Source organism: Solea senegalensis, linkage group LG1 (genome assembly GCF_019176455.1).
Source record: "Solea senegalensis isolate Sse05_10M linkage group LG1, IFAPA_SoseM_1, whole genome shotgun sequence".
Classification (NCBI taxonomy): domain Eukaryota; kingdom Metazoa; phylum Chordata; class Actinopteri; order Pleuronectiformes; family Soleidae; genus Solea; species Solea senegalensis.
In genome coordinates this window covers 12,796,829-12,820,435 of record NC_058021.1, presented here as the reverse complement: position 1 = coordinate 12,820,435, position 23,607 = coordinate 12,796,829, and the positions used below count along the sequence as shown (strand labels likewise).

Below are 23,607 nucleotides of genomic sequence, written 5' to 3'. Positions count from 1 at the left end.
CTGAAGAAGAGCTTCTTCCCTCAAGCCATAAGCCTCAAGCTTAATTTTTCTTAGCTCTTCTTGTATTTCATATTTACACTATTTACCCTTACACAGTATAGTCACATTTTTATTTCACTGTTGCCATACTTACACTACACGTAACAAATAAATCTTTGACTCTTGAATGGAGAAACAAAGCTACACCGATGAGTGTAAACCAGCTCCTACAAAGTTAATATGTCACCTCATTTCAGTCACTAAAGTGTGCAAACATGAAGTACCTCCAAAAACAAAATAGTTGCTTTGCTGTCTACATTTTTTTTTGGCTCCAAGCACAGACTGATGGCTGGTAGAGATTGAGGCATAAACTGGAGATGAATGTGAGAGTTGTTATCATTGAAAAACATGCTGCTGATATTCAGGACAACATCCTCCCTGTTCTTATGGTCTTGTGGTCCATTTCTCATTTAGTTTAGTCCTGATGTGGCAGCATTTATAACAAACAACAGCACAGCAATTGTGTTGTCTGGAGACTATAGGTTTCTGCACAACAGCATAACAAGGTAATAGTCAGAGTCCTCGAGACCCACCGCTGGTCTTCAATTAGCCAATTGTGACAATTTAGATGGCACAGATGCTTGTGGATGTGAGAGGACACACATGGCCATGAGGGTACTTTATAAACATGAAAGCAAACAGCACGGTAGTTTATTTTTACAGTCAAGAGAGACTCCCATTGTTTATGAAGTTCATACACTTCACTTTTCAGTGATATCTTTGTCATTTGGAACAGATTCCATGAGTGCTTTAGCAACAATGTCAAACATGCCACGGCTACTGTGTTCCATAATGTGCCAGAGTGCAATATTACGACATTGCTGACATACTTGTGCTGAGACAACCTGTCGTTTGTGTTCACATTTGGAAGTTAAGGGTTTCTCATTTGAAAAACTGCATACATATTTTCTGGATGTGGTCCAGTAAAGTGAAATTGAAATAATTATCCTCTACCGTCGTTGCTAAAACAACAAATCTAATGGTGGCCTATAACTTTTGCACAATACTGTATATATATATGTATATATATATATATATATATATACATATATATATATATATATATATATATACATATATATGTATATATATATACATATATGTATATGTGTGTATAAATTTATATTATATTGACTACTAGTGGTACTAAATACTATACTAAATGTTACTACGGAGAAAAGAATAAAGACGGTATTTTACTAATGTATTATGAATAACAACACAGACGTATCAATGGCATTGATGATTAACAGAAACATTTTAATTTCACCTGTAGTATTTATCCTTTGAATCTTGAGAGTGAAACAGCGACACCCAGTGGCCAAACAGTTTAGTTGACACAGTCTAGATTAATAAGGCAAACAACAGATGAAGGCCATATTAGGTTCAGACAGTAAAATTAAGAGTGAAATTATGTGATACTCTCATAACCCTACACATAATAATAATCAGTGTGATGGTGCCTGACATAATTTTGAAGCCTCACGTAACTTTACCTGGTTGACCACAATGAAATAAAAAAAAGTGTTTAAATAAATTTAAAATGTACTCCCAGTAACAGTAATAAAACCACCTCACACAAAGCATCGTCGAGTGTGTGTGTGTGAGTGCTGTAAGTGCAGTGTACGCCATCTATATTTATCTGTCTCTGCACGGGATTAAAAGTGTGACACTTTTGGCCTCAGCAGGAACACTTACATAAACTCTGGCATGACATCACCAGCAGGGTGACACACCTGACCTACCTGGCCTGGGAAACTCCATTTTAATGACTCACAGGTGGCTGTAACTACTACCTCAGTACAGCCACAGGACTTTCCTCAGAGTCCTGAGAACCTTTGCAGCGACACACAGGACTTACATTAAATCCTTATTTACCCGTGAAAAAAAGTCCAATCTCGGCAGGCAGAACAAGTTCAGGAAGTGTGTGGGTTGGCAGTGTTAATAAAAAAAAAAAAAATGATATAACATTATTTGTTTGCTGCATCCTTTGTCTGGAAACAGACAAAACTTTAAGACCTGACTGAGAAGGTGAGAAGACAAGCTGCATTTACCCCATCAACCTGCTGAATGACTGGGGTTTTGGAGCAGTGATAGTAGTAATAGTAGTAGTAATAAAACATTTTGTGTTTTCATACTCACTCCTGTAAACCTGTTTACAGCCATCTCACTTTACAACAATGCCTTTGCGTCCGTCTGTCTTGACATAAAACAAATATCTTTCTTATACTGCCTGGGTTAGTGATTATTGTGGTTACTGTGTAAACCGTTCAACATTTTGCTTGTATTTAAAGGTTACAGACTACCGCTTCCCTCCTTGCTTTAAGGCAGTGGTCAACAAGTGGTGGCCCATGGGCCAAAACTGGCCCGCCAGCATCAGTATCTGGCCCGGCACATGATTTAACAAATTTGATCTTAAATGATTTGCTTTTATCTTCACAAAAAATGTCAATTTCATATCACGTTCAGAGCTTTTACTGTGAAAATATATTATGTTGCTAGAATTGACAGGGTCTTTGTTTCTTTCTTTAAGACCCTTTTTCCTGACGAAAATACCATGTTTTGGCCGAATATTCTATTTCTTACAAAACAAAATTGGCCCTCGACTATATTTACTTGCTGACCCCTGCCTTAGGGGCAGCTTTTTCCTTACTGCGCCCCTGATTTGCAGGGTGATCTGCCAGGACATGAATGAAAGTGTGGATGCAGCTGATTTGTCTCCCTCTGTCCGCCGCTGTGTGCTTTGCCCTTTTCAGTAGCTGTGATGCAGTCAGGCTTCTAACTCCTCCCCCCGGCCTCTTCCTGGCTCTGAAAATCAACGCACCCTCTGCGCGCCAATGGGAAGGTGAGACAACAGGTAGGCGTCCTCGCGCGCGGATCAGTCGGTGCCTTTCAAGCCAAGCCAGTAGTTCGACTCCGAGTGGAGCTGGAGCGAGATTCCTCCTGGAAGTCAGACCTGAGGCAGAACTTCGCCCAGACTCTTCTCCTGTGAGTCTCTGACAGTTTTCTCGGAAACAGAAGAGCTGTTTTTGGTGCGAGAGACGACCATGTTTAGGTGGAAACCAGCACAGAGGTAGAAGGGGAGCTGCTTGCTTTGAAATGTACTGTGATTAAGTTTTAATTGGAGATCAATTATCCGAGGACGCCGCGCATACCTGTGACCTCAGAGGCGTGGATGTGGGCTTTCTCATCTTGAAGGTAAACGTGCTTTCTCCCTTTTCTCCCCCTCTTGCGCACAACAAACTTAATGGCAATAAATTAATCATTTACCGAAACATATAAAACATATTTGTTTTTTGTTTTTTTTATTTCAAATCAACATATAGGTGTTTTGTTGCCTTTGTAGCAGAAACAGTCTGTTGCGTAATCATAGAAAGTGTAGCAATGTCTTGACTATCCCACCATGTGACTCATAAAAATAACGCCTCCATTATATTTTATCATATGCGTTTCTGCTCTGATTCAGACTCTGCTGTCTGCATGTATTTGCACGCACGTTCGTTTTAAATCTATTAAAAGTGCTAGTTGAAATGCATCAATTCTGCTAAACTTCACAGGCCCACGTCGAGATGTGTCCACTAGCAAGAGTGTACTGTAGCACAACACAGAGATAAACCTCTAACACTTGCAACATGTAATTTCCTAGTGACCAGTGAATATTATAATCTCAATATGGATTGAAATAACTGTGATTATGACATAATGTTTGTGTATAAACACAATATGTATCATACAAAATGTGAATAACAATAGCAGCACATCACATTTTCATTAGACATCACATATTTTAGTTTATATTTGTTTCCCTGAGTAAAGAATGTATGTTTTTAATTAATTTTGTAAAAAGTACATCCCTGTCTGAGGCCGCACACAACCACAACATTTTAGGGGTGGAAAACGTGTATTCCATGTCTTTTAAATCTAACCATTTGTAACTCCAGATGCCTCAAAGGTTTTCTTTCCTCACAGCTGCCATTTTGTCTCCACCTTGAAACTTGGTTTCTCCCGGGATAAAGACCGTCACTGAGACTGAGTGGATCCAAAGAGGTCGCATACGCTGACCCAGACCCTCTGCAGGAGGACATGGACGTTCTGCGGAGGTCTTCTGTGTTTGCTGCGGAGGTCCTGGATGTGTTTGACCGCTCTCTGACCGAGAAGGAGCTGGTGTCCCAGTCCAAAGCCTTGTGCAGAGACTACATTTTGTCCAGACTCAACCAGAACGGGCTGGGATGGTCCAAATCTGAACTCAGCCTCGCTCCCTCGAATGCAGCACTCGCAGAAGTGTCTACAGTGCTCCTCTGTCTCGGTAAGAGAAACCTGAACATCTGTAAAAGTCATAGAGAACTATGATGTCAAAGTGGAGAAACTATCCTAGCAACATGAAGTCATCTCCCTATGCACTTTGACCTCAACTGTGTTGGGGTTTCCTCATATTTTCAGGAGTGATTAGCTCAAATGGCTAGATTAGTTTATGCTACTTAAAGTCCAACATAAACTTACATTGAATATAGTTTTGTTCATTGAAGTTTGTAATTAAGCAAAGGCTGGACACAGGTTGTAGACAAATGGAGGAGAGTTTCAAATACATCCAACTCTGATTGATTGTTTAATTGCTTTCAAAAGCAATCACTGCATTCTTCTTGTCTTCAGCTGAAAGCCAGTGTGACCTGATTGTTTTGTCAGCAGTTCAGTCATTTGCCTTGGGTCTAAAAAGCACAGTTCCTGGATTATAATCTACTTCCCTAGAATTGAAGGAATAGGACTCGGGTGACTGAGCTAAATACAAATCAAATGACCTGTAGCCTAACTGTAGTTATGTGTACTTTTGTATTTGAAGCTATGATAAACTTGGATTAAATGATGAGTAAAGGATTATGCAAGTGTCTGTGTGTGAGAACATCTTGAGCCAGGTGATTATATCTGGAGGACAGAATTCATGTAAGACAGCAGCTAAAATTCTCAAGAGTCTTGAGGGACATCAGCAGAGACATGAATGTTGCTCACCGAGTTTTTATTCACATTTGTACAACTGCTGTGTTTTTAAAAAAGAGTAGAGTGAGACACAAATAAATGGACATAAATGTCCATAAAATTTTAATACTGCATAATATTGCAATCAATCTATTATCAATATTAGACATAAGCATTGATGTAAATGTCTAGTATAACTTGTCTCTCTAACAGACTCTTGATGGTTCTCACCAATGTTTTTTCTCCCGTTCTCTCCCTTTGTTACCTAGGCGACGAGCTGGAGGGTATACAGCCCACTTTGTACAGGAACGTGGCGCGGCAGCTCAGCATCTCTGTTGCCATGGAGAACATGGTTTCGGATGCCTTTATCGGCGTGGCGACGGAGATCTTTGCAACAGGTACGCGGGCTCACCAGAACCTGTGGGTGTTGATGATGATGATGAAGATGATGATGCATTTATGTTGCCTGTCAGTTCATCCATTTACACTTCCGCAGTGTTGCACAAGCAGCCACTGTTATAGCACGTATCAGGGCCAGCTGGCTGAGAGGTTTTCCCCACTGAGAATGAGTGGGTGAGACTCAAAAAACAAAAAACTTAGTTCCACATCTACAAAGACATTCAAAGTGGCATTGATTTGTTTTAGATCTTCAGACTCTTAATGTACATTTTATCACAGTTGAAGCAGTCTTTGCAGTCTATATATATGTATATGTATGTATGTATGTATGTATATGTATATATATATATATATATAAACACGGTTTGATCATGCAGATGTGACACTTTTAGGAAAGGTTGTCTAAGATCCGCAGACCAGTTTTGACTTTTTCTGTCAGTCTTTTGCCCAAACTTGCCCTTTAAAAAAAAAAAAAAAGAAAAAAGAAAAAAGGTCTTTTGGCTTTCCCTTTTTTAGGCGTAATCTCGCTTTCCACTATATAGCTATATAAGGAGATATAGGCAATCCTTGCTGACATTTGGCAGAAGAGACACTGGACAGATCACCAGCTGTAACAAAATGTTTTCATACAAAATCAAATGAGTCAATGTGTTTGGCACACAGTTAATTTGCATTTTTTCCCAAACACCTGTCCAGGGGCTGTGGACAAAAAAAACTTTTATTGTGTGCTTTAGCTGACACAGTGACTAACCAGGTGAAAGAAAGTAAGAAAAACAACACGCGATGAACTCCTCTAAAGTTTTGCACATTAAAACACATTTTTGGCTCTTAAATGTCATGGACCTTAACAACTCTGATCTTGGTCTTAGGAGAGGATTGGGAGCATTTTTGTCAGTCTGGGTCTTGAACATGTTTCTGTTGGCTCTTGTCTCTGGTTGTCTTGACGACTAATCTGTTTTGTACACTAATCAAAGCGGCGGTGACAGATCTAATCTGCACAGATTTTTTGTGCACATAAATAAAAAGAGTGATTTCCCTTTTGTATGAGCCTTGGATAGATAGAATGGTCTAGTTTTGCATTTTGCATGGTTACATGAAAGAGATCAAATCAGACAAGTGAAATGTCATTTTCATGCCTGTGCTGTGTTGTTACTAAACTGGTGATTGTTTTGACGTCATGGCGGTATCATTTTATCTTTGGAAACAGCGTGGGATTCCTTGTAAAGAATAACAAACTGGTGAACCCAGGCTGCCCCTGCCTTCTGGGACCAGTCGGAGCCTGGATATAAATAGAAATAAATTATGCAAGTTTGTTTTTTCTGCTGTCCCGGATTTATTTTATAACTACCCTTTCAGCTTTTATGGTATTTGTTATCATGCACCCAAATACATGAATGCAAAAGCCATACAGGAATCTAATCCATCTTCATATTTCTTTTTGGCAAAGGGTAACTGGCCATCTGTATTGCCGTCTCTCCATCAGTATCACTATTCACCCTTGCCTGCCTCCCACTACTGTTCTCTCTCTTTCCACCCTCCTCTCCTCCAGCTTTATCCTTCACACTCTCTATTCCTGGCGTGCCTCTCAATTGGTAGTGAGTTGTGACGTGTTCTGACAGCTTTCATGGACAGTTATCTTATTTAAGCTGGCCCAGAGCTCTATCTGCTTATAACCCCTGCTTATCTTTGAATCACAGCCATGAACGATGCAAGCCGAACCTAAAGGAGGTTAATGCCATTAGACTCGGCTCTGCATCAGTGACGGTTGTTATAACAATCCCCACTACCCTGGAAACTGTACAGGTGGCCCGGATGTCACTCATTTTCAGTTTTGTTCTCATTGTTTCAAATGGTAAAAAGCAAAAATCACTTTTTGAACTCTGCATTTCGGAAAGTGTGTCAGATTTCACTCACGTCTAAAAGGAACACGGCCTCGCCCTGTTTAATTTACAGCTGGCATATGACGCAGTAAGACCTGTTATCAACCACATTAACACAAATGCTCTGTTTGTTGACTTGCACCTTGTATTTACACTTTATTCCAGTACAAGGTCCACCAGCTGCCCCACATCCACACACCAGGTCGCAGAAATGACAATTTATTGATTCTAGTCACTAAACTCTGCCACTTGGAAGACTTGAAGCTCCAGTAGTCCTTATGGAGACCACAACCTGGTCCTGATGAGGTAGAACCTGATTTGATATTGAATGATGACACATTTTCGGTATAAGATGATACAAAGGAAGTTCAAAGTTTGTTTGATAACACAAAAGCACTGACGTTAAATACCCAGCCCTATCTGTCCCCACCCGCTCGTTCATACTTGAAGTGCCCTGAAGCAAGGCACGTAACCTTCAACTGCTGCATACAGGTCATCAAGTCTGTAACATTATTTAATATTTTAGATGGGATTGTTTGATCAGTTTTACACTCGGTCCTTACTGTTTTTGTACATATTAAATTTTTTGGACGTGTATATTGTTCATTTCTTAAAACGTGCAGGCATGACGCGTACAACACTTGGATGCCACTTTATTAGGAACAGGGGGACACCTAATAAACTTAAGTGAGACTTTTGCCTTGTTACATCTTCAGAGATGGTCTTTGCTCACTGGACATTTTCACTTTTTGAATTTTCTCTATAAACTGTTGGTATGTTTGTGTTTGAAAATCCCAGGAGATCAACATTTTCTGAAATACTCAGGCACCAACAACTGTGCCACTGTGTGTTAGTCACTCCTCCTCATTGTGATGCTCAGTTTGAACTTGGGCATGTTGTTTTGACTATGTCTAAATGCATTGTGTTGATGCCATATGTGATTGGTTGAGTAGATATTTGTTGAATCAGTTGAACAGGTATACCTAATAGTGGCCAGTTGTCATAAAAAGCAAGTCCATCTCAATGTGTTTTGACTTTTTAGACAGGCTGGAAATAAGAAATTGGTTCAATATAATATATAAATGCTGGATAATGTTATCAGTTAAATGCATTTACTACAGATTTAAGATTAGGAGAGACTAAATGGCCTCTGTACATGCATAATTCTGCAAAGTTCAGCCCAAACAGGCACATAAATGAGCTCTTTGTGAATGACGAGCAGCATTGCTTGTCCAAATAGTCATAAACTAATGCAATGTCTGTCTTTTTTTTCCTCCTGTAGGTATAACATGGGGTAAGGTGGTGGCCATGTATGCAGTAGCTGGGGCGCTGGCAGTGGACTGTGTCAGACAAGAACGTGCGACCAACGTTCACATCATAGTGCAGAGTCTGGGACAGTTTGTGCGCAAGTACCTGGTTCCCTGGCTGAAGAGACGGGGAGGATGGGTAAGAGATCTCTGCGGCACATGCTGATGATCCTTATTATGGCTTTGGGCGTCATGATGCATGAGTAACAATGTGGGCGAAGTGTCGAGTTTTCTCTCTGATGGATGTTGCATGATCACTGTGGGTTATTTTTCCCTTAAGACAAACTGAATAAAAATAGCATTATCTCCGTCTTTACATTTAAAATAGAGCACCATACTGAAAACCTTTACAGAGGCAAACATGCTTCCGTTTTTCTCTTGCATCATTTATTCATATTGGATTAGATTTTTTACCAAATTGCACAACAGTGTACTGTACATTTATTTATATTTACCTATGGACAATTTCCACTGACATTGCACAACTTTCAGTGACTTACTTGTACTATATATTTGAATTTTTTTTGCTATTGTTGGTTTCTGTTATACTTACTATTATTATACTATTATATTTTTGTTGCTTGAGCATCTTAAAGAGGGAAACCAAAAAGTGTGTTTTGCAATGACAATAAAAGTCTATTCTAGAGCTGCAACTAACGATTATTTTCATAATTGATTAATCTGTCGATTATTTTCTCGTTTAATCGATGAATCGTTTGGTGTTCAGAATGTCAGAAAACCTTAAAAAATGTTGATCGGTGTTCGTCAAACCTGGAAATTATGATGTTCTCAAATGTCTTGTTTTGTCCACAAACCAAAATGATTGACTTTTAATGATTTCTTTGTTATCCAGAGCAAAGAAATGAAAAAATATTCATATTTAAGAATCTTAATCAATCGGAAATCTTGTTTTAATCATAAAAAAAGCTTCAAACCGAATATTCGATTATCAAAATAGTTGTCGGCTAATTTAGTAATCGATTAATAATCGATGAATCATTTCAGCTGTAGTCTATTCTATTCTATATTATTTTTAATCAAGTGAGGAGTTGTAGTATGTAGTGTACAGTTGAGTTGATTTTTAATTTCTTCTGGGTTCACAGATTAAGATGGAAATGATAGAAGATGACATCAGAACAAATAACTTCATCATCTGTATTGATTTAGTGTTATTGGTATCAAATATTTTCCTTTTTCCATCATCATCTGTTATTTGAGATGAAGTTCTTCTTCAAAGTTGTCCTGTCACTTATATTACAGGACATTAAAAACATACAAACATGGCATATAGAAACAGAAAAAGACACAGATGTGACAGTATAAACAAAATATGGCTAATATAATACACCAAACAGACCCAAAATTGTCAGTTCTTAAAGTCTGTTAAATGGTTTTAAATGGAGGATCAACTGTCACGTTTTGTAAACTGTGTCTCATCTTTTTCAGGTGGACATCACAAAGTGCGTGGTGAAGAAAGATCTCACGCCTGAACAGCACTGGCTGTCCTCCATCATCGAGTCCCTGAAGTTCTTCCTCTCTACAGTGTATGTCTACGTCATGAAGGAACCATGAACTGCTGAGACCAAGCGAGTGCACGAGAGCCATCTTGTGATTGTTTCACAGGAAAAGACTTATCTATGGGGAGCCAGAGTGGTGATGGTGACTGTGCTTGACGGGGACGAGGCCTGCCAGCAGATCTCGCTGTGTTGCTGAAGGGCCATCAGGAAGTGTTTTATTAGCATCACGTTTGTGTTTTCTCCGGGGGTCAGATGAGCCTGTAGGTGATTACCCTTCATCCAAAGAGTTGTCACCATGCTGTCTAAGAGCATACAAGGCAATGAAATTACTCTCTCACTCCAACTGTATATTTTCATGCCACATACAATAGTACAGTAAACCAGGGCTTCTCCAGTGCTGTATCTGTGGCCCCCCTTCAGACCTGGTAGCGACATCGGTCCTATGAGATCTGTGCACATACAAACGGCACAAAACACTTCACTCCTGGCCTTAAATTGCATCTTGGATGCGTCCTTTGTGACTCATGAGAGAGTGGGTTTTTGCATCACCTGTGTTTTATATTTAAATACAGAGTTATGTCATAATTCTGACTGCACAAAGGTTTCCGTTGTCAGTGTGTGATTCTGAATCTTTGTATCTGTGTGAGTGACAGGTAGAGGGGAAAAATGAGGGAAGTAAATCAGTGCTCTACTCACGCTGCTGTAATTATGAGATTTTTATCCTTTTGAAAAAACAAGTTATGTGTTGATCAGTGCTAATATTGCAGAGCTGACTACAATTCAATTACTGTATGGACACTCTTTAGATTGAATGTGGCCCCAAATCCACTTCTGATTGTGGTTTATGTGATTAGCTGCGTTCAGACCTGTATTTGGCACCGTCTGCATGTGATCGAAATTCAGCATTGAATTGGGCTGAGTCAGATGTTCTGACCATTTGCATCGTAATGTTCATCTGAAAGAGTGATGGAAGCTGTTTGTGATGAATGATGAAAGAATGAATGCTCAGCGGGCTGGGTCTCTAAATTCTCCAAGTCAGGTGTCACCTGTTGAAGCATAGGTGTCTCACTCAGTAGAGCAATATCAGGGGATATTAACTACTGACACTAAAAAGGTTTAATCTTTGCATTTGCAGATGAGAAGTGTGTTTCCTTAATCTGACCCAAAATGCTATGGTTGATTAAACCTTTTTTGCACCAATTTTAGACTAGATTGATCAGACAATGTTGGGTTGTGCTCATTTCTGACCAAAGAACTTAAGGACAGAGGAATGGTGTGTAGTGACAGCACAGATTCTGGTTTGTACTGATTTCCTTTTAAATCTGTAAATAGACTATTTATGATTTTATTTTTTTATGCCGACTATGACCACTGCAGTATGGAAAGGGCTGATGCCACAGCTCTTCAAGAGGACTGTGTGATTTGTACATGATGGTTGTTGCTTTCAAAGTGTTGATTTATAAATGTATCTTTTCTCTTTTTTCAAAAATCCACAATAAATTTAAATCTTAACACATTTAAAGTATTGATATCCCTTTGAATCAGTGTCAAAACCTTGAGTTGAAAATGGTGGACTTGAGATAAAAAAAACTGTACCCTTTAGAACTCTATTGCAGTTTGACACCATAAAGACAGAAATAGAGAAAAGCAGAATACAGTAGAAGTCCACATTGGGGAAAAACATGAATGAAAGAACAAAGCTAATCCAAAAACTAAACTGGGAGAAGAATTGGGGCAACTCCAGGGATTATTTTAGAGAGAGATGAAAGTTAATGCAAGTTATTAATTTCACCAAATCTATAAAGGTCCTACTCAAAAGATAGATCATCAACTCAAGTACAGACACAAGGACTTCTTACTGTAGTTTTTAAATCAATGCATTATAAACTTTACAGCGCAAGCATGTAGACAAAACAACAAAACATAACACAGATTTGGTTTCATAGCATTTATTGGTTCTCAGAGAACAGCAGCTTCTGAGCATAGTGCCTTTTAAGTGAGACCAGTAACCAACCAGTGAATACAAATAATGAATAATCCACACTTAACCTAAATACCATAGATTTACACCCAAACCAATGAAGGATATACTCGTGTAACTGGACAAAAGTTTAAATGGGATTATTGATCCAACCTTTTCTTTGCACAAAAGAGCAGCACTTCTATGTATAAGAAGTCTGTCTGCTGGGTCAAGATGACCGACAGTAAGTGATGTGCAAGTGCTGCGTCATTAGTGGCTGGTTGTCTGTTGTCATGGAAACCGTCTGCTCCAGCCTCCCATCTGGCCGAAGTTGAAACACTCTGGAAACCTGAAAGATGGAGCAAAGTGCCAAAGATGTTACTTTAATTGGATTCATTTTCGTGGAACATTTCTATTGTCATTCCATGGACCTTACACTGGACATACATTTTGCAGATTTGAATTAAGCGTATGGCATGACACAGTGAATCACAGTTTAACCTGTTGAACATGTGGCTCCTTGGCAAAAGAAATCCTGGCCAGAGCGTGCGTCTTCAGATTCAGCTGCTTCTCTGTCAGCTCCCCCTCCTCAATCTCCACCAGGCCTGAATAATACAAGACTCTGCAGTCAACATGTGTGAACTGTGCATGTTTAGTACAGAAATGCTTTCCTTTAGAAATGAACCTAATGTCAAGGTTGCATCCAGTGAAGTACCTGAGTTTTGTGCAATGATAAACATCACTTTGTTGGTTTCTGGCTGCATTCGAATGAAGCCACACTCCCTGTGCAGAGGCTTTTTAGACTCTGCATGGAAGGCATTGAACCTGTCAACACACAGAGAGGCTTTTGTATTACTCATTTAGTTTGAATTGGACCTTTGTAGGATTTCCAACAGCAAAATGACAGAGTGGGCCATAATCTGTCAGAAATCAACTATTATTAATGTAATCAAGACATTTTGAGGCAGAAACAACCAGTCAGACAAGGCTGTGTCTGAAAAGAATATGAGAGTCTTAATCTCTAGTCAAAAATGACCATTCAGCCACAAGATGGGAGCAATAAACCCTTACTGGTTCAACATACTGCAAGTCATGTCTGGTCACACCCAGCACCACTGTTGGGTGTGATAAGAAGTGAAACAGGTTTTAAATTTTCTCCCTGTTACTAAAGCAACATTGAGCTGCACTGTCACATAATTAGGATAATGACACTTCTTTTATTCTCACTCTGCACCCTGAATGCCATGTCTTTGTAGAACTGCCATAATCAGGCCCAGCAAGTTAATAAAGTTCAAACTGTACATCCATTAAAATACAGGAGTCGATTCAACTGAAAGACATTTGATGAAAGTGAATACTTTCACTCTTTATATGAATATAGTAAACTAGGTGAAAGCTTAACAATGATTGTTTGAGAAACATAAGATCACACTTATTTCCTTCTCGGTTTGGACACAAAACAATGGAACACTATTCATTTATTTTTTGTTTTAGTCGAGTTCAGATCCATTATCGTTTGCTGTGATTTTGTAACTGTTGAACATTTCTTCATGATATTGATTTATTTACATTTTCTCGTTCATTCAAAACCATTTCATCTGAGATGTTCAGCAAGTGATTATGGGGAATTTTAGATATAGTTTAGCGTGTGTGTTTTTAGAGGCTGTTCTTACTAGTATATGAGGGCAAGGATTCAGCTCAGAAAGAGGGATGACACAGCAAGTACAACAGATGAACAGGTTTTGTCTCCTGTACAGGGAAACTTGTATTCTATTCTACAGGGAAACTTCTTAACAGCCCAGGCCTTGAGCCAAAATGCCACTTGTGCACTGCCTCCCCGGGATAAAAAAAACAGTGTCCTACATGAAGTGGATGACTGGTTGTCCCTCATGGCTGAAGTGCAGAGTCTCTGTGTAGCGGAAAGGGTTGATGGTTGGAAAGCAGCCTTCCCCATGCTCATCAGACTTCCACGTGCCCAGAAGCCAGTCTAAAGAGAGGATGGCTGGATTCAATGCTGCCACTGGTAAAACACAAAAACACACACTGACATGAAAAAGCAAGACCATGGATCATAGGAGGTTGTGGCAGGTGAAACTACTGGTTTTGTTAAAACCAATTAGTATCAAGGTAGAACTCTTCGAGAACAGAAACCATTTTACACTGCAGCAATTAAAGGTAAACATCTTTCCACAGATTCAATATTAAAAAAATAAAATAAAATACTGATTTCATTGGCAATGCAGTTGCACGTCTGTTATTTAACCACTAGGGGGTGGTAGTGTCACGCTTACTGTGGTGTTGGCGGCATGAAAACCGGAAGGAGAAGTCTCAGCAAAACATGTAAAGGTGATTTGACTCTTCTGTTAAACTAGTTTGGTAAACATAGTTGTCATTTTACGCATTTTTGATGGTCACAAACACAATAATTTGTTCTTTAGATGTTAAGCTCACCTCGCGTAAACGGCTAAACGCGACTGGTGTCTGCTTTCAGTTTCCTTTCACTCAAGCTAAAGTTGGCTAACGTGGAGGAAAGTGAACGCACCACATGGTCAGCAAGAGTATAAAAACTACACACACAGACCTGCGAACACATTTGACTTGTTCACCGTTTTGTTTAAAACCTCTTTATAAGAAACGTTATCACACGTGTGTTGTTTACACGACATTGTATGCAGTGGGCGTGCAAGCAAACTCAATATATAATGGTTAGAAAATAACAGTGAACAATACACCTACCTGTTTGATGGAAGGGACAAGCCATTATTATTTTTCCCGAGGAGGAAATGTGTATTTCAGACAGAAGCTCAAGCTTAAATGTCATGCAAATAATTAGTCTGTTTGTGACAGGTGTCGATGTGACGTGTATTTATATGGGAAGGACAACAATGGTGAATTATGGGAAATGTAGTTATGTCACAGATTACGGTCCACTGATTAATATTCGTTTTAATTTGCATTCATTGCATATACTGACCATATATGTGTATGCATTCATGTTTAATAATTTCCAAAAAGAAATGATTTTGGTTTTTATATGTACTTTTAGCAAGAGCTTTGCTTTACAGAGGCTGTCAAATGAAAAATAACTGCATCCCTTATCCCTAGTAGTCAAGGACCACCATATTTCACTGGTGCACCTGGGACAGGAAGGGTTGAGTGGATGAGTCCTCCATTTGTTACAGTCTGCAGTCTCACCAATAGAAGTCACCAGTTCTTACACACTCAACCTTTTATGTGCCATAACGCAATATTTCCCAACCCCGGTCCTCAGGGAACACTGCCCTGCATGTTTTAGATGTTGCCCTGCTCCAGCACACCTGATTCAGATGAACAGCTCGTTATCAGGCTTCTGCAGCGCTTGGTAACAAGCTGACCATTTGAATCAGGTGTTTTGGAGCAGGGCAACATCTAAAACATGCAGGGCAGTGTTCCCTGAGGACCGGAGTTGGGAAACACTGCCATAACTTTTTAGACTCCTGCAACTGTGTTTAAAAGTCCCTGTTACGTTCCCCCGACACACAATGAGGCAGCACAAATGATTGATAAAATAAAGCACACTTTATTGACATTATTCAGTGCACTCACCACTCAAACAACACTGTTTATTTATACAAGGGAAACTGTAGATCAGCACCAGCTGGATGCTCCTTTATGGAGTTTATTATCTAGTCATTCAACCAACTACCCCACTGCTTATACAAGAAAAACACATGGTATGTGTTTTATAAAATGTCTGTAATCAAAAGCACACCTGCTTTACACTAACATATGCACTGCTCCAGTTGCCCTGCAGGTGGAGGAATGTGCTCTCTTAGGCTTTGCTCTTTTTGCAGTTCTTGAGAGCGTCTTCCAGAGCGTGCAGTGCCATGTCAGCGTTCCTCTTCTCACAGTTGTATCCCATCAATCCAATCCTCATCACCTATTGTAAAGAGCAGTGCATCAGAGACCACAGTGACTCAGCAGCACAATTCTGACAGCTATGAAAACACCCGTCTGATAACCGTAACTTTTAGGTAAGGTAAATAATAATTGACACATTAGTGCCAAATACACTCTGAAATAGTGTTGAATTTAACTACTTTTTCCTGCTAATTCATTACAAATGGACGAGATGAAGGCAGATGATCTGCTGTGGCGACCCCTTAAGGTAGTTTATTAGTTGATTGTGAGCTGGATGAAAGTCTTTGTTGTTTGTCGATTGTGTTTATGTCTGTAAGAAATATGTACTGTATATAAAAACAGCAGCCACAGCTCACCATGCCAGTGGAAGGGCCCAGGCCTCCAGTCATCTCCATGTTGTGGTTTTTCATCATAAAGGCCAACAGCTCCCTCCAGTCATAGCCTTCAGGGATGGCAATGGTGGTGACGGAGGGAAGCCTCAAATCCTGCAGCACGTTTCATGTATTAAAAAACAAAAATCTGATCCCAGCAGAGCAACACCTCAGGAAATGCTACACTGCAATTGGGACTAAACATGGCAAGAGCATTTCATCTTTACAATTAGTTTCTTGAATGTCAGATTTTAGCAGTAGTTTTGTATGGCAGCAGCTGATATTTATCATACAGTTTTGTAGTATGTCTCTCTCACCTTGTCAGGAATGAAAAGCTTTAAGCCAAGGTCTTCCAATCCTCTGTACAGATAGGCTGCCAACTCCTTGTGTTTCTTCCAGGACTCTTCCAGCCCCTAGAGGGAGACAGCGTGTCAGAAAGATGAGTGGAGATGCTGACAGGGGCCACTGAGTGTATAATTTGTGTGGTTTATGTATAAGGTGGTGAAAAGTACCACCACCAATGTCTGGAAACAAAATGTCTGTCCTTTACCCTCTCAGCAAGAATTGACAGACTCTCTCTCAGAGCAAAGAATCCTGACACAGGACCCGTGTGATGGTATCTAAAAGCCAGAATATAATTGATTTAATATTATCTTTACCAGCAAACACTGGTGTAATAGGTCAACACATTGGTTTTACTTACACTCTGGCAGGTTTGCCATCACAACCCCAGTAGTTGGCTAAATGTGTCATGTCAAAGAGGTAGGATACTGGTTTTGTTTTCCTGTTAAACATCTTGTGACTATGAAGGAAAGGCACAAAAAGATAACACAGCTTTGATTGTTTGTTCACAATTCCACAGGTTTGGGACAAAATGTAGGCCTTGTGTATGGAGACACACGCAGAGGTACACACAACACTCACCATGCTCTGTCATTAAAAGAGATGGGAGCTGTGCCAGGAGGTGCATTCAGAGCTTTCTGAGAACCAGTGTACAGGATGTCAATAATATCTGGAAGCACATATTGGAGAGACATATTATATCACATGGGAGTGCAAGGTGCAACAGGGAGGTGAGTTTCATCTTTCATCATTTTCTTACTTTGACTATCCATAAAAATTGGTGCCGCTCCAAGTGAGGCGACTGTGTCGACCAGAAAGAGGCAGTTGTGTCTGCGGGAGGTACACAGCAGTGGGTGGTGAGAATAATTATTTGTAATAATTAGCCAGCTGTTGGATTTATGTTGTGTTTGTGACAGATACAGGATGAGCCTCACTTTTGGCAGATGTCTCCAGTGCCATCTATTGGGTGACAGAGGCCAGCAGAGGATTCTCCATGTGTGAGGAAAAACAGGACTGGCTTGTGTTTTACTATGGCCTGCAAATAAAGTAAGAATAACGTCACTTCATGTAATATAGTAAATATTTTCTACTGTTTGACCGCTTGTAGTCTGTATAACAGTATAGAAAATGCTTTACCTGTTCAATTTCCGTGTTAGTAAAATATCCCCCTGGTGTTTTTACCATTCTATGTACATTGGCACCTAAATGAAATACAGAAATATGATAACAAACACACAATAACAAACACACACGGAGACATGAATGATGCGTCCGTAAAAGTCGCGCGTAACGTTGTACCCATTCTGTCTGCAATTTCGGCAACGCGTTCTCCCCAAATTCCGTTAATGGCGACGAGCACGTTCTCTCCAGGCTCCACGGTGTTGAACACCGCACACTCCATAGCAGCATGACCAGAGCCGCTCATGGCTATCGTCATGTTGCTTTCTGTCTGAAAGGCGTAGTGGATCCCCTTCATCATGTCATTCATGTCATTCATGATCTGAGACAATGGGCAGGAAAAAAACACCAACAAAAAAACAGTTTAATGGTCATCGATAGTGTGTGTTCGAAGTGGTGGTAAAGATCGGATCCAATGCACTATTACGCACAACTATTGATCTTGAAACACACTCCATATTTATTTAGTGCCTTTATAGTTAAAATGTAGTTGTTTTATTGTAATTGAATTGTTGCCATGAGTAACTACAACCTTAAAGATCAGTGTCGTCAAAACAATACAACAAAATAAAATAAAACGTATGTGGTGGAAACACATATTCAAACTATTTTACATCAGTTTTATTAGATATTTCTATGCAATGACGTCGTTCCGGTATGAGTAAAAATTATGTATTCTAAGTTTCATAGCCACAAGACACAAAATGGTCTGTTCAGATACATGCATATAGGCAAATTGACTTGAAATTCAACTGGACTAAAGCAAATCCAGTTTTATCATTAATAATTTGAATATTATCCAATTTCTCAGACTAAAACATTTACCTCATACATTTCTGCGTGCAAGTGACCAATTATCGGCTTGGACCCAGACGCTAAACCCGTGGAGGAACATTTGAGGGTCCTGGCCCGAACAGGTACCGCAGTGGAACCTCGAGTGGCCGCAGAATGCACGCCGGCGGTGGGATGGAGACCGAGGACATGGAGCGGTCCATGCGCTGCAGAATTGGTGCGCTCCGACCCTCGAGGGCCGCTGCAGTTTGCTGGGCGAGCAGCGCACCCCGGCTGAGGAAAGACCGCTGCATCACTGCTGCTGTGCGGGTTCCTGAGATGTTTTCACCGTGTGAGATCACCACCGACAGACGGAGAGACTCAGTCCGACTGTAAGATTTGGGTGAAGATTTAAAACAGGCCTTTGACCTGTTGGCCGAGGGGCGGTACAATAGTACAGTAAACCAGGGCTTCTCCATCTGTGGCCCCCCTTCAGACCTGGTAGCGACATCGTTCCTGTGAGATCTGGTTACATACAAACGGCACAAAACACTTCACTCCTGGCCTTAAACTAGTCCTGTGTGACTCATGAGAGAGGGGATTTTTGCATCATATATCATTTGCATTATATGATTAGATGTGGGCGCGGATTAGCTGCGTTCAGACCTGTATTTGGCACCGTCTGCATGTGATCGAAATTCAGCATTGAATTGGGCTGAGTCCGATGTTCTGACATGTGATGATCATTTGCATCGTAATGTTCATCTGAAAGAGTGATGGAAGCTGTTTGTGATGAATGATGAAAGAATGAATGCTCAGCGGGCTGGGTCTCTAAATTCTCCAAGTCAGGTGTCACCTGTTGAAGCATAGGTGTCTCACTCAGAAGAGCAATATCAGGGGATATTAACTACTGACACTAAAAGGGTTTAATCTTTGCATTTGCAGATGAGAAGTGTGTTTCCTTAATCTGACCCAAAATGCTATGGTTGATTAAACCTTTTTTGCACCAATTTTAGACTAGATTGATCAGACAATGTTGGGTTGTGCTCATTTCTGACCAAAGAACTTAAGGACAGAGGAATGGTGTGTAGTGACAGCACAGATTCTGGTTTGTACTGATTTCATTTTAAATCTGTAAATAGTCAAATTTTATTTTTTCATGCTGACTATGACCACTGCAGTATGAAAAGAGCCGATGCCACAGCTCTTCAAAAGGATTGTGTGATTTGTACATGATGGTTGTTGCTTTCAAAGTGTTAATTTACAATAAATTAAAATATTCACACATTTAAAGTATGGATATCCCTTTGAATCAGTGTCAAAACCTTGAGTTGAAAATGGTGGACTTGAGATAAAAAAAAAAAAAAACTGCCCTTGTGAACTCTATTGCAGTTTGACACCATAAAGACAGAGAAATAGAGAAAAGCATAATCCAGTAGAAGTCCACATTGGGGAAAAACATGAAGAATGAAAGAACGACAAAGCTAATCCAAAGGCAAACTAAACTGGGAGAAGAATTGGGGCAACTCTCAGGATTATTTTAAGTAGATGAACATTTAGGTTATTCATGTCACCAAATCTATAAAAGTCCTACTCGGACCACTCAAAAGATAGATAATCAACTCCAGTACAGACACTTCTTACTGTAGTTTTTAAATCAGTGCATTATAAGCTTTACAGCCCAAAAACATGTAGACAAAACAAATCAACATAACACACGCACACATACTTGGTTTCATAGCATTTATTGGTGCTCAGAGAATAGCAGCTTCTCTGAGCATAGTGCCTTTTAAGTGAGACCAGTAACCAACCAGTGAATACAAATATGATAAATAATCCACACTGAACCTAAATACCATAAATTTAGATTTAGTAGTGGGTGATGCCAGTTGAAACCATTCTACACCATAACACCCAAACCAGACGCCATTTTAATGAATGACATACTTGTGTAACTGGACAGAAGTTTTAAAGGGGATTATTGATCCAACCTTTGCTTTGCACAAAAGAGCAGCATTTCTATGTATAAGAAGCCCGTCTTCTTGCTGGCTCAAGACGACCGACAGTAAGTGATGTGCAAGTGCTGCGTCATTAGTGGCTGGTTGTCTGTTGTCATGGAAACCGTCTGCTCCAGCTTCCCATCTGGCCGAAGTTGAAACACTCTGGAAACCTGAAAGATGGAGCAAAGTGCCAAAGATGTTACTTTAATTGGATTCATTTTCAGAGAACATTTCTATTGTCATTCCATGGACCTTACGTTGGCCATACATTTTGCAGATTTGAATTAAGCGTATGGCATGACACAGTGAATCACAGTTTCACCTGTTGAACATGTGGCTCCTTGGCAAAAGAAATTCTGGCCAGAGCGTGCGTCTTCAGGTTCAGCTGCTTCTCTGTCAGCTCCCCCTCCTCAATCTCCACCAGGCCTGAATAATACAAGACTCTGCAGTCAACATGTGTGAACTGTGCATGTTTAGTACAGAAATGCTTTCCTTTAGAAATGAACCTAATGTCAAGGTTGCATCCAGTGAAGTACCTGTGTTTTGTGCAACGATAAACATCACTTTGTTGGTTTCTGGCTGCATTCGAATGAAGCCACACTCCCTGTGCAGAGGCTTTTTAGACTCTGCATGGAAGGCATTGAACCTGTCAACACAGAACAAGTTTGTCAACACACAGAGAGGCTTTTGTATTACTCGTTTAGTTTGAATTGGACCTTTATTAGGATTTCCACCGGCCAAATGACCGAGTGGGCCATAATCTGTCAGAAATCAACTATTATTAATGTAATCAAGACATTGTGAGGCAGAAACAACCAGTCAGACAACAAGGCTGTGTCTGAAAGGAATATGTGGGTCTTAATCAAGTCAAAAATGACCATTCAGCCACAAGATAGGAGCAATAAACCCTTACTGGTTCAACATACTGCAAGTCATGTCTGGTCACACCCAGCCCCACTGTTGAGTGTGATAAGTGAGACAGGTTTTAAATTTTCTCCCTGTTACTAAAGCAACATTGAGCTGCACCGTCACATAATTAGGACAATGATGCTTTTTTTTTTTATTCTCACTCTGCACCTCTGAATGCCTGTCCTTGCACTGTGTGTCTTTGTAGAACTGCCGTAATCAGGCCCAGCAAGTTAATAATAAAGTTCAAACTGTACATCCATTAAAATACAGAGGAGTCGATTCAACTGAAAGACATTTGATGAAAGTGAATACTTTCACTTTTTATATGAATATAGTAAACTAGGTGAACGCTTAACTGATTGTTTGACATTTATGTTTAGAAACATAAGATCACACTTATTTCCTTCTCAGTTTGGACACAAAACAATGGAACACTATTCATTTATTTTTTGTTTTAGTCGAGTTCAGATCCATTATCGTTTGCTGTGATTTTGTAACTGTTGAACATTTCTTCATGATATTGATTTATTTACATTTTCTCGTTCATTCAAAACCATTTCATCTGAGATGTTCAGCAAGTGATTATGGGGAATTTTAGATATAGTTTAGCGTGTGTGTTTTTAGAGGCTGTTCTTACTAGTATATGAGGGCAAGGATTCAGCTCAGAAAGAGGGATGACACAGCAAGTACAACAGGTGAACAGGTTTTGTCTCCTGTACAGGGAAACTTGTATTCTATTCTACAGGGAAACTTCTTAACAGCCCAGGCCTTGAGCCAAAATGCCACTTGTGCACTGCCTCCCCGGGATAAAAAAAACAGTGTCCTACATGAAGTGGATGACTGGTTGTCCCTCATGGCTGAAGTGCAGAGTCTCTGTGTAGCGGAAAGGGTTGATGGTTGGAAAGCAGCCTTCCCCATGCTCATCAGACTTCCACGTGCCCAGAAGCCAGTCTAAAGAGAGGATGGCTGGATTCAATGCTGCCACTGGTAAAACACAAAAACACACACTGACATGAAAAAGCAAGACCATGGATCATAGGAGGTTGTGGCAGGTGAAACTACTGGTTTTGTTAAAACCAATTAGTATCAAGGTAGAACTCTTCGAGAACAGAAACCATTTTACACTGCAGCAATTAAAGGTAAACATCTTTCCACAGATTCAATATTAAAAAAATAAAATGAAATACTGATTTCATTGGCAATGCAGTTGCACGTCTGTTATTTAACCACTAGGGGGTGGTAGTGTCACGCTTACTGTGGTGTTGGCGGCATGAAAACCGGAAGGAGAAGTCTCAGCAAAACATGTAAAGGTGATTTGACTCTTCTGTTAAACTAGTTTGGTAAACATAGTTGTCATTTTACGCATTTTTGATGGTCACAAACACAATAATTTGTTCTTTAGATGTTAAGCTCACCTCGCGTAAACGGCTAAACGCGACTGGTGTCTGCTTTCAGTTTCCTTTCACTCAAGCTAAAGTTGGCTAACGTGGAGGAAAGTGAACGCACCACATGGTCAGCAAGAGTATAAAAACTACACACACAGACCTGCGAACACATTTGACTTGTTCACCGTTTTGTTTAAAACCTCTTTATAAGAAACGTTATCACACGTGTGTTGTTTACACGACATTGTATGCAGTGGGCGTGCAAGCAAACTCAATATATAATGGTTAGAAAATAACAGTGAACAATACACCTACCTGTTTGATGGAAGGGACAAGCCATTATTATTTTTCCCGAGGAGGAAATGTGTATTTCAGACAGAAGCTCAAGCTTAAATGTCATGCAAATAATTAGTCTGTTTGTGACAGGTGTCGATGTGACGTGTATTTATATGGGAAGGACAACAATGGTGAATTATGGGAAATGTAGTTATGTCACAGATTACGGTCCACTGATTAATATTCGTTTTAATTTGCATTCATTGCATATACTGACCATATATGTGTATGCATTCATGTTTAATAATTTCCAAAAAGAAATGATTTTGGTTTTTATATGTACTTTTAGCAAGAGCTTTGCTTTACAGAGGCTGTCAAATGAAAAATAACTGCATCCCTTA

The 23,607-nt window shown here is 39.9% G+C and overlaps 4 protein-coding genes and 1 long non-coding RNA gene across 9 annotated transcripts; 2 read left to right on the top strand and 3 right to left on the bottom strand.

Annotated features, from left to right (window-relative positions):
• The first annotated feature begins 2,550 nt into the window (after positions 1-2,550).
• On the top strand, positions 2,551-11,629 carry LOC122780760 (bcl-2-related ovarian killer protein homolog B-like). Of its 4 annotated transcripts, none has more exons than XM_044044026.1 (5): positions 2,551-3,237; positions 4,056-4,345; positions 5,280-5,408; positions 8,572-8,735; positions 10,043-11,629. In XM_044044026.1, exons 2-5 carry the CDS (start codon positions 4,123-4,125, stop codon positions 10,166-10,168), a joined length of 642 nt encoding a protein of 213 aa, XP_043899961.1. In that variant the 5' UTR covers positions 2,551-3,237; positions 4,056-4,122; the 3' UTR covers positions 10,169-11,629. The 4 variants fall into 4 exon arrangements, with proteins under 4 accessions (XP_043899961.1, XP_043899940.1, XP_043899951.1 ...); XM_044044005.1 differs by having other exon boundaries at positions 4,009-4,345; XM_044044016.1 differs by having other exon boundaries at positions 3,981-4,345.
• Positions 11,630-12,046: 417 nt separating this feature from the next.
• thap4 (THAP domain containing 4) lies at positions 12,047-15,005 on the bottom strand. Its single transcript, XM_044020854.1, has 5 exons — positions 14,810-15,005; positions 13,937-14,093; positions 12,789-12,898; positions 12,575-12,678; positions 12,047-12,422 (listed from the first exon to the last, which is right to left on the bottom strand). Exons 1-5 carry the CDS (start codon positions 14,892-14,894, stop codon positions 12,303-12,305), a joined length of 576 nt encoding a protein of 191 aa, XP_043876789.1. The 5' UTR covers positions 14,895-15,005; the 3' UTR covers positions 12,047-12,302.
• Positions 15,006-15,609: 604 nt separating this feature from the next.
• LOC122766189 (serine--pyruvate aminotransferase-like) lies at positions 15,610-18,957 on the bottom strand. The gene is given in 12 exon segments (XM_044020867.1): positions 15,610-15,992; positions 16,330-16,458; positions 16,662-16,757; positions 16,895-16,964; positions 17,048-17,146; positions 17,269-17,356; positions 17,447-17,517; positions 17,622-17,722; positions 17,824-17,888; positions 17,986-18,187; positions 18,691-18,746; positions 18,749-18,957. Coding segments are annotated over 12 exon segments (1,287 nt in total). The 5' UTR covers positions 18,951-18,957; the 3' UTR covers positions 15,610-15,884.
• LOC122766205 lies at positions 15,975-19,929 on the top strand. 2 transcript variants are annotated; one of them, XR_006360042.1, is made up of 4 exons: positions 15,975-16,220; positions 16,316-17,417; positions 17,604-17,733; positions 18,713-19,929. It is a non-coding gene; the product is annotated as an uncharacterized LOC122766205 (long non-coding RNA). The 2 variants fall into 2 exon arrangements; XR_006360043.1 differs by having other exon boundaries at positions 18,677-19,929.
• Positions 19,930-20,365: 436 nt separating this feature from the next.
• Positions 20,366-23,421, bottom strand: LOC122766172 (peroxynitrite isomerase THAP4-like). Its single transcript, XM_044020841.1, has 5 exons — positions 23,246-23,421; positions 22,373-22,529; positions 21,173-21,282; positions 20,959-21,062; positions 20,366-20,806 (listed from the first exon to the last, which is right to left on the bottom strand). The coding sequence occupies exons 1-5, from the start codon at positions 23,328-23,330 to the stop codon at positions 20,687-20,689; spliced, it is 576 nt and encodes a 191-aa protein (XP_043876776.1). The 5' UTR covers positions 23,331-23,421; the 3' UTR covers positions 20,366-20,686.
• Between the last annotated feature and the right edge of the window lie 186 nt (positions 23,422-23,607).

Coding starts and splice junctions, on each gene's coding strand:
- LOC122780760 (XM_044044026.1), top strand. CDS start 4,123: ATGGACGTTCTGCGGAGGTCTTCTGTGTTTGCTGCGGAGGTCCTGGAT. Junction 5,409..8,571: donor GACGGAGATCTTTGCAACAG/GTACGCGGGCTC, acceptor TTCCTCCTGTAG/GTATAACATGGGGTAAGGTG. Junction 8,736..10,042: donor TGAAGAGACGGGGAGGATGG/GTAAGAGATCTC, acceptor CATCTTTTTCAG/GTGGACATCACAAAGTGCGT.
- thap4 (XM_044020854.1), bottom strand. CDS start 14,894: ATGACATTTAAGCTTGAGCTTCTGTCTGAAATACACATTTCCTCCTCG. Junction 12,679..12,788: donor TATCATTGCACAAAACTCAG/GTACTTCACTGG, acceptor TGTATTATTCAG/GCCTGGTGGAGATTGAGGAG. Junction 12,423..12,574: donor AGGAGCCACATGTTCAACAG/GTTAAACTGTGA, acceptor TCCATCTTTCAG/GTTTCCAGAGTGTTTCAACT.
- LOC122766172 (XM_044020841.1), bottom strand. CDS start 23,330: ATGACATTTAAGCTTGAGCTTCTGTCTGAAATACACATTTCCTCCTCG. Junction 22,530..23,245: donor TTGTCCCTTCCATCAAACAG/GTAGGTGTATTG, acceptor GTGTTTTACCAG/TGGCAGCATTGAATCCAGCC. Junction 20,807..20,958: donor AGGAGCCACATGTTCAACAG/GTGAAACTGTGA, acceptor TCCATCTTTCAG/GTTTCCAGAGTGTTTCAACT.